Here is a 10,435-nt window from a genome sequence, read left to right as displayed (position 1 = left end):
GGGACAGGAGCAGGACAGGAGTGGGAGTCATGTTACCAGGAGTGGGAGTCATGTTACCAGGAGTGGGACCGGGACAGGACAGGGGTGAAAATCCACTCTTGTCGTCCCCTTCCCCCCCCCCCCCCCAAAAAAAAGGACCATACTTTCTAGGTAAACTGACTAGAGTTCGATTAAAGCGGACTAAACAGGGCTGGTGTGAATGCACCCGTAGCATCTTACTGGGCTGCCACTGCCGTTGACCAGCTTGCAGACAGCATTTTGCATGGGAATCTCTAGAATGTCTCGACATGTTGCACGTATCTCAAACCTTTTTTGATTTTGTTACAATCATCTCATCTCAAGGCAGCTAGATCTGTAGCTTAACACAATTATGGAAGCCCTGAATGTCTAAGAACCCTGCTGATGATAATAATAATAATAATTTTATAACTGGTCCAAATCTGCCTATATTCATCTCTAAGGTGAGCTCCAGTGGACTAAAGCAAACATGGGGACAGTTGCCAATGTGGGTACAAAACAAGCTGGGGTGGGCAATATAGTAATGTGCATGACCAAGAACACAATTTTGCAATCTGTGCACACAAAAATAAGTTGTGTTTTTTTATAACACAAGGCCACACGGCTCGCTGAGTACAGATTTCCGTGCAATTCTGAGTTAGGTTTTTGACTTTTGAACTACAGTAGCCTTTAGCAGCCTGAGCCCAGGGAGATGCTACCTTATTTTCTGCCCTGGAAAAGCTTTTCATTCTTTCTAAGACAAAAAATCAGCACAAAGACCCCATGCCAAATGTCAAGAATGGTGGTGGTGGAATAATGATTTAAGCTTGTTGTGCAGCCTCATGACCTGGGCACCATGAAGTCATTGAGTCAACCATGAACTCCTCTGTAGACCAAAGGATTCTGGATTTAAATGTAAGATCATCTGTCTGACAGACAAAACAATAATCTCAAACCCAGCAGCAAATCTACAATGGAATGGGTGAAAAAATGATAAAGTCCAGACCTCAACACGATTAAAATGCTGTGGTTGGACGTTTAGAGCGGTGGAAAAACAAAAGTCTACAAAAGCCAATCAGCTGAAGCAACACTGGAAAGAAGAGTGGTCCAAAATTCCTCCTCAACCACAATAGGGACTGAAAAAGCCCTACTTCTGAGAGTTCTTGCTACTCATGGGGTGGACTTCATTTTGATTATGTCATACTTTATGTAAAACCCGAGTACTGAAAGAGGGTTGTACTTTAACTTTTCCACTACTGTATAACACAATCCTCCGGTTTCTCACCCACAAACATAATTCGAAGGTTCGGTTTTTAAAATGTCTCAAGTAGAATGAGCTCCCACAAATACAGTTAAAAAAGCCCCTACACACACACACACACAACGCTGGGGACTCACTTTAGGTGATCATTGCGCCACTAATGAGGGAGGTAATGACAGCATTTCTCACACAGACGGAGATATCTTCACTCAAACGTACAATCGAGTGAGGAGACAATAGGCACTGTTCTGCTGCTGAGGCCGTAATTTTAGTAAAATGATGGGGGGGGGGGTGTTAAGAGATGAAGAGGGTGGGGGGGTGGAGAGATGTAAGAGCTTTTCCAGGTTGAGTGGTCTTTAGCTCTACGTTGGACAGCACGTCTGACTGCTTCGTTCTTTTCTCCTCTTCTGCAGCTGGAGAGGCTGTTCTCTGACTGTGACATGGATGGAACTTGGACACACACTCACACTCACACACACACACACACACACACACACACACACACACACACACACACACACACACACACACACACACACACACACACACACACACACACACACACACACACACACACACACACACACACACACACACACGCACACTGGAAGTGTACTCATGAAAAAGCAGCCCACTTGTTTCCACTCATCAGCAGAGTTTGTAATGTGAGTTGTGTTTTATGTTGTGCGAAGCTGCTGAATGAGATGATTTGGATGTGTGCACTTGTGAAGCAGCGCTCACCCCACCAGATGCAAGGGGTATGGGGGGGTGGGGGGTGGACAGACACACACACACACATCGGTGGCAGATGCAAAGCAAAAGCAGCGAACGCAAATTTCAGCCCTGAGCCACCTGCTGTTGCCATGGCGCGTTGCCACATTGCGTTGCCACGGCGATAACATATTTTTCCTGCGCTAACAGCCTGTCTGTTTTCCCTGCCACCCCCCACCCCCCACATCCCCCCACCCCATCTCATTCTCTCCTCTTTCTCAAATGGCTTTGCGGCGGCAGTGGCGACAGCGCCCGACTTAAACTATATACGTTGCCATGGCGGCGCTTTCCCGTTGCCAAGGCCACCCTGTGCATTAAACGTAGCAGGAGAGGCGAGGAGGGGTAAACCCAATCCTCCCCCCCCCCCCTTCCGCACACACTTCTCCTTGAAGAGAAGGGAAAACAGAGAGAAGAGGAGGAAAAGAGCGCTCCTCCCCATCCCCCTTGAGACACCCTCCTTCCAACCATTCTCCTCCTCCTTCCTCCTCTCATCCAGATGCTGATGGGGTGTGAAGGAATGCACCGTGGAGCTGACCTCCTCTCCCGCTCTGCACACACACTCTGAAAACACATGCATGGAATACAGACATCCAGATGTGAACACCTGGCTGCACACCCCTGGCACAGAGACGCAGCTACTACAGACCATGAAAAGGCAGGAGGTGTGAGCAACAAACAGGAGGAGGATGGAGAAGCTCTTCTCCTCCACCCGGCGGCCCCTCAGCCACTTCCTTCCCGTCTCCATCGTTCTCTGCATCGTACCGCTGCAGACAGTCCTTGACCTTAACATAATAGACCCGCTGCGCAACCACTCACACTCATTAAACTTCATACAGGAGGTTCTTGAGCGTGAGCGCTCTCCAGGAGAGATATCATGTCGTATTGATTGGACTCGAGCTCCGGCGCACGCCGAGACAGACGTCGTCTTCTAAACATTTGAGGTCCAGGAAACGTTCTAACGAACCTAAAGCCCGTTTACTGTACGAGCATAAATCTACGTGTTGATGCTTCTTGTGTCAGGATGATGAATTCATCTCAGCTAAAAGCAAATGTTTAGAGCTTGAGGGCAGATTTCCTCTGATTTAATATCTAATCTAAAAAAAAAAAAAAAAGCCTCACAGTTAATGCTTCTGTGCTGCCTGTGGAAAGGTAATATGAATTACCCCTAAAGCAGCAGTTCAGATCTTTTGAAGTGGGTCCTGTGGAAAGTTATGAATATTTAATATCCCACCAGCTGTTCACCAACTAGCAACCAGCAGTCGCAGCTCAGGAAGGAACTGCCAATTTGTGTTGCTTGTCATTTTGGTCAGAATAAAGGTTGTTCAAAACGCTGTCAACAACAGGTAAGATAATTATTGTTCTGAACCTCACTTTCAAACACGTGTACGATCTTTTGAACCCTGTGAACTCAACTTTCTCTGAACTTTAGTAGCAAAACAACCTACAATTGAGTTTGAGTTGTTGTTTTTCTGGACTGGAAGTATTAAACTTTTACGATTTTGGTGAAATATATTTAAGTAGGAGTTACACTGTGGAGAAGAGGTAGCGCAGCGTGACAGATCCTGGCGAGCGGAAGGAGAAATTATATCCACCACCAGGCGCAACGGTGGAGCCAGGGGGTGGCCAATGGTGGGCTTGGCCCCCCATAGATTAATTTTCGGTCACCACACAAGCCAAGCTGATCATATGAGGAAACTATACTTTTAATTAGTATAAAAACTAGAAAACAGAGTCCTAAAATGATACGGGTGACAGTGTTTCCCCTAGAACAGTTCCCTTGGCAGTGCGTTCGTCGTACTTTTTTTGTCAATGGTGGGGGAAGTCCCGTCTGTGCTGCCCGCCCACTAGCTTAGCGCTATGTTGCTGCAGGTTTTTATCGACAGGTGGGTGGGGGAGCAGAGCGGAGTGGTACATCAGAAGCTAGCACGTTTGTATTGCTCCCCACGCCATGATAACAAATTTTGCTGGGTGATTAATTGTCTCAGAAATTATTGCGATAAACGATAATATTGTTTGAAATTTGACAATAATTAATAATTACTGTCAAATATAAGAAGAAATGTTTGTCAAATTGTTTTGCATGTAGTATCTTTTTTGACCATTGGATGGCAGTATAAGACTATTTGAACCGAAGGATGGATAGTGAGGGAGCGAGCAGCATGAGAGGGAGGCCCCTTGACGTGACATGGGCTATCTCTCCTTCCTTTCTTCAGTTCTCAAAATGGCGGACACTCGGTGTGGTTTGAGCTCTTTAGCATAGCATTTTTCACACAAAGCTTTTAATAAAATTCAGTAAACAAGTTCTCAGCTTCTTTTTGCAGAGAAAAACTTTTTACACAAAGGCACGGGTTTCAACCGTGAATTTTGAAGCTTAGACAAGACGGAGTTTTTTTCCCCGAGGTCGGCCTGTTAGCTTAGCTCGTAGCTTAGCTTCTCAGCTTGTCTGCTTTTAACGATCCAAAACTGCAAGTTTGGACGATTAAAATAGATTTTAAAGAGAACAGAGAAAGGGCGGGGTCAGTGAAGAGCACCAGAGTTGAGCCTTTTGTCATCCAGTGTCTTCAGTAGAAAGAGAGAGACACAAAGAAACGATAAAGCCGATAAATGAAAATGAGGTTGATAATTTTCATTTATCATGCGATTATGATTGTTTATCGTGACAGGCCTAGGTGATGGTGGGACTTTGAAGTGGCAGCCCAGTTTTTCATACAAAACTTTGTTACGTCTTGATGCAGCCACACTCAAAAAAGGAAATTGGCCCCTTGCACGTTATCTTTCTAGTCATCGTTCTCACAACATTCATGGACGGATGGACGGAGAGTAATTCCAATTCCACCTTTTCGCCCCTTGGCGGGGGACAAAATGCACTTTGGTGTTGAGAGCAACAACAATGAACAATAAAAAAGTGGAACTAAAAAGGCAATAAAGCATTGCTGTATGGACAGTCCTAAACTTGTAGTTAAGGAGAATAAGTGAGTAAGATTTCTGTCTTATAACTTTAGGCAGACATTAGAACTTACATAGTTTGTTTTCAATGAAATCTGACAGGATTTTCAAACTTTAATTTAAAAATGTGAGTAGAAGGTAATCGGCAAGAAGCTCTGGTTTACCTTTGACCCTTGTTCAGACTCTATATTAAGTCTTTGTTTTGGATTTTGAGTCAGCATGTGGTCCTCTGGTTGTCTTCAGCCTCCTTCGTGGGATCATCGCCCCGCTGCGCTCTCACTCAAACGTGGCTGGACCACAGGAAAATGAGAAAACCTCCTTCAGATGAAAACAATCATGGCGCTATGTGTTATTTTCAGCATTTTCAACTTGCTCTCCTGTGCCCTGCACGGTTCTGTTGATGTCAGCAGCCCGTTCCCACAATGATACCACCGTGTTCATCTATGATTGCAAAATAAAAAGCGATGCAGGGCTGAAGAACAGCGTTCAGAGGGAAAACACAAATAAATAAAATGTGAAGCTTCACATCGAGCTGCTCGGCGTTAGTGTGGGAAAATGATATCTAGATATCAGGCACATCAAAATAATACACAAATGGCCTGCCAAAGACGGTTCAAGACATAATATATGGTGTAACTGCTTGCCATACATGCAGCACTCAATGCTCTCTGCTGCTGCAGGAGGAAACTTTTTGATTGACACAAACTTTATAAGGTTTTATAAGATTCTGAACCAGACACTCATGATTTTTGATGCAGTGTTTATGTAGTAAACATAAAACGGTTAATTGAAACACAACGTTCCAACCGTCTCACGATGAGGCGGCGTGAAAAGTTCTGCTTTGAAATCTTTGCAACCAAGCCGTGCCAGCGTGTGCACAGACCCTTCAAACATTACCATGAGTCCTGCGTTCACATCTAAATTATGCTCAAGCTAAGCCGGTGTCGTTTATAAACACTTACTGTGTGAATGTTTATGAAGCATTCACACTATTATATGATCCATTTTTCTTCCGTACATTTTCGGCGCGATTCTCGTCCTGCAGTTTTTAAGCTATTTCAACAAATCATAAATCAAAACGTTCGGCTCTTTCAGGAAAATCCTGCTATGACTTTTGGTTTCGGTGCAACTTTAGCGTTTTCAAATATTTATCATTTTCTGCTACTTTTTTCCTCAGAGAAAATGAATTGAGCTCATTTTACATCTTTCAGATCTTTAGATCTGTTTACAACCTTTCACTGCTCCTTTCACATTTTGTTCTGCTTCAGCTTCTTTCAGCATCCTGCAAATTTAAACTTATTCAGCTACTTTCAGCTTTTCTTTCAGCTGATTTGAGCTCCTTTCAGATTCTTTCCACTAACTAAAACATTGTTATGTTTCTTCTAACTTCTTTTTGCTAATTTCAGCTTTTATGCTCCTTTCAGCTTATTTCTTCAAGTGTCAGCTCTTTCTGTTATTTCAGCTACTATTTAGCTGTTTTTATGCAAATTTGTGCTTTTTCAGCTAACTCCACATGTGTTGCACTCGTTTCAACTTTTTTCAGCCAAATTCAGCAAAAATGTGCTCTCTCCACCTCCTTCTTGTAACTTTAGCTTCTTTCTGATTTTTTAGCTACTTTTCAGCTGTTTTTGTTAATTTCATCTTTTTTCAGATAATTCTTACTTTTTGTGCTCATTTTTGCTTCTTTCATCCTAATTGGGCAAATGTATGTTTTTTTCGCTTTCTTCGGCTAATTTAAGGTCATTCTTCCTTTTCAATGAGTTTTGTATTTCTTTTTTTTTTTTTAGCTAAGCTAATTTCAGCTTTTTGCAGATTCATTCTAATTTTATTTGGTAATTTCTGCTACGTCCAGCATAATTAACTTCTTTATAATAATTTCAGCTGGTCATGCTCCTTTCAGCTTTTTTCAGCTAGTTTAATCCTTTTCTGCTATTTCAGCTACTATTAAGCTGTTTTATGCAAATTTTAGCTTTTTCAGCTAATTCTACATTTTTTAGCTAATTTCAGCTCTTTCCACCTCCTTCTCGTAGGTTAAGCTTCTTTCTGCGTTTTCAGCTACTTTTTAAATGGTTTTAACTAATTTGAGCTTTATTTTTTAGCAGATTTCCCAATTTTTGTGCTAATTTATTTTTATTTAAACCAAATTCAGCATGTGTTCTTTTTACATTATTCTGCTAAATTAATAAGCTTGTTCTTCCATTTCGGCTATTTTTTTTTTAAATAAAAATGCTGCCCACTCATTTGCAGCTTTTAATGTTTAAATTTGCCCTTTTTAAATGTTTTACTGTGTTTTTATGTGCTATACATTGTTAATTTTATATATTATTTTAACTCATATAAAGCGTTTGAGTATTTAGAAAAGCGCTATACAAATAAAAAATATTATTATTATTATTATCTACATTTATAAGCAAAAAACAAATGATTAAACATAAATTTGCAGCTTTAAGAAAAACAACTAAAATATTCAGGGTTTCTGTTTGCGGGGCTGAGGTAGCTCAGTGGTTAAGCTCGTGATCCTGAGGCTGCAGGTTTGAGCCCAGGTGACATCAGGAAGGGCATCCCCTGCAGAAGGGAGCAGCCGAAAGAAGAACAACAAGGATCAGTTTGTATTTGCTGCTTCAGCGTTGACTTCTGTCGCTGCAGCGTCCGTTTGTTGGAGTCTGAAACTAATTTCCAGCCAAAAAACAACGAGGCACTGTCTCCTCAAGTTACAGGAGCCTGTGAAGGACATTTTACAGATTGAATAACCGTACGCTCAGCTGAAGGGACTACAGTACACACACACACACACGGAGTGCAGGTGCTGCATCACCAGGGACCTCCAGTTTCACTCGGACCAAAAAAAGCACACTCGCTCACGTTTTCCACTGTGTGTCTGTGTGTGTGTGTCACAATGCAAATGAACCCCCCCACACACACACCTCCTCACCCCCCATGTTCCGAATCCAGCCTCCAATTTGTTCCACTCCCCCATACCTCATTGTTCAAAATGACACTTTTACATTTTATGGTGAACCAATTATTCTGTCTTACACAGTCGGCTGGCTGTGCGAGCCAACCTGCCCGGATCAGCTGGGGGGTGGTGGGAGGTGGAGGGGGGGCTGCTGATGCTGCTGCTCCCGGTGGTGTGTATGTGTGTATGTGTGTGTGTGTGTGTGTGTGTGTGTGTGTATGTGTGTTTGGACACAGAGCAAAAGTGGAAGAAAAAAGCCGAAGACGAGAATGAGACCCTAACAGTGCCTCTCTGACACATCGCAGGGATGGATGGAAGCGCAGGATACTGAGCAGTTAGCAGAGAGGATGATGGAGGGAGGGGGAGAGGTCATACAGAGAGGAGGAAGAGGAGGAGGAAGAGGAGGGAAACAGCACAGGTGGATGCTGCTGTGGAGAGCAGTGTGTGTGAGTGGGAATGAATGCAGACAAAGGAGGATTTAATTGAATGATAAAGTGACAGAGAGGAGGAAAAAGTGAGGAGGAGCGAAAGGGGAGGGATAAATTACAGCTGGGATAAATAAAGAAGATTGGGGGGGGGGGCACAGGATGAACAGAGAAGGTGGAGGTGTGTGTGTTGCATTAGGAGACAAGAGGAAGAAAGAGGGAAGTACAGAGCAGAGGAGGCCGGAGGAGACGGAGCCAACGTGTAAAGGGGGGGGGGGGGGGGGGGGGGTTTTTACCTGCGATGTGCCTGAGGGGGAGACAGAAAGGAGCGCTGCTGCATGAAAACAGCGTGCAGAAGGAGATTTGAGGAGCGGACAGCGCAGGTCAGCCTGAACGCCTGCAGCGGGAGCGACAGATGGGGGAGAGGACGAAGCTTCGGCTCTTATCTGGATGTTTGCACCGAACTCTTCGGCTGATTGTTTCCTTTGACACTACAGCTACTCTTACTACTACTACCTACAACTACCACCTCCTCGTCTTTAAACTGTAAGAAAGAAACCGGGGCATTTCTCATAAATCGCTCAAAGAAGTGGAAGGAAAATACAAAAAGTGTTTCAGTTTGAAGATCCGCCATCTTTTTTCATTTATTTTTATTTACTGTACTCTATTAACCCCCACTGGGAAAAGTCATTCTCTGCATTTTTCCCATTGCACATGTGGGCACACATGTGAAGCAGAGGCGCCCGGGGAGCAGCTGGGGGGTTTAAGGGCCTTGCTCATGGGCTTAGAGTTGAACAAATCACCTTTTCCACCCACATTTTTTATGTTGTCTGTACGGGGAGTTGAACCGGCGACCTTCCAATCACAGGCGCACCCTCTCTAACCTCTGCACCACCGCTCCCAAATAAAACTCCCATATAAAATGAGGTGTCAATCAATTCTCAACAATAACTTAGTTTTTTTTTAAAAATAAATAAATAAAAAGTTCATTTTTTTGTGACTGAACTGTCTTTTTTATATTTTAAACACAACTGCAGTTACATTTTATAACTTTATTGAGATTTTATTCAGAATATTCAACTCATGTGAACAGTCTAAACTTTCCTGAATGTCTGCAAAACAAACTGAGGCTCCACAAGTCCAGTAACTGCTGGGCTTTAGAGACGGACGAGGCGCTGTACGTGTTGGGATCTCAGCACCTTCATGGTTTCTTTGTAAATCCTCTAGTTAGTGCTGGTTTTGATCAAACGCACAGGAACGCAGTGAACCAGTCGGTCTGATGATGGTGGTTTAGCTTGAATCAGACCTTCTTACCTGTGGTGGAACGTCTGTGGCAGGCTGGGTGGGGAGGTGGGTGGAGCGGCCAGGCTGGGCGAGTAGGGATGGTACGGCGTCTTCTTCAGGGCCTGGATCAGGTTGTGCCGGTACTCGGGGTCTATGGACCACAGGGAGCCTTTGCCTATGCTCTGAAGGGGGGGTGGGGGGGGGGGGGGGGGGGGGGGGGGTGCTGTAAATATCTGTTACTGTCGGAGCCAGAAGACGCACAGACCTTTAGTTTCTTCCTTCGTCTCTGTCTCTCCTCAGGTAGACTGAACTGTCTCCAGCTGCTGGCTCCGAGAGGCTCCGGTAGAACCCTAATAACCTTCATCTGTCTCTCCTCCTCCCCCCCCCCCCCCAACCTAAAAGAAACATTTGCCGAAGACAAAAAACACGGAAGGAACGAGCGTTAAAGCTCAGAGCGCTGACTTCTCTCTTTGAAAGAAACAAAAAACTCTAAAGCTTCCTCCTGATGGAGACACGGGAAAACTAACTTTTCCCCCTCTGGAGATGATGATGGGGTGTATTTATAGATCAAAGCAGACCCCACCCCCCCACCCCCCCACCTAATGAAGCTGTCGGCTTCCAACCTGAAAGGAGGCTGCCTATAGATTACAGACAGAGGCCTGAGTGAAAACACTCCGATGATTTTTTTCCTCTTTCTATCCACAAGTGACAAAATTAAGTGTTTGAATGGCACAGTACAGGACACAGGGTGTGTGTGTGTGTGTGTGTGTGTGTGTGTGTGTGTGTGTGTGTGTG

At 44.2% G+C, this 10,435-nt stretch overlaps 1 protein-coding gene across 1 annotated transcript in view; it reads right to left on the bottom strand.

Annotated features, from left to right (window-relative positions):
• LOC119418448 (forkhead box protein N3) overlaps window positions 1-10,435 on the bottom strand; it is a 203,843-nt gene that overhangs the window by 119,279 nt on the left and 74,129 nt on the right. Inside the window, exon 3 of the mRNA XM_037685733.1 lies at window positions 9,671-9,822. Within this exon, the coding sequence (XP_037541661.1) occupies window positions 9,671-9,822 (152 nt within the window). The remainder of the gene's footprint in view (window positions 1-9,670; window positions 9,823-10,435) is intronic.

Source organism: Nematolebias whitei, chromosome 12 (genome assembly GCF_014905685.2).
Source record: "Nematolebias whitei isolate Nwh7 chromosome 12, NemWhi1, whole genome shotgun sequence".
In the NCBI taxonomy this organism is placed as follows: domain Eukaryota; kingdom Metazoa; phylum Chordata; class Actinopteri; order Cyprinodontiformes; family Rivulidae; genus Nematolebias; species Nematolebias whitei.
This window is presented reverse-complemented; position numbering and strand designations above follow the sequence as displayed.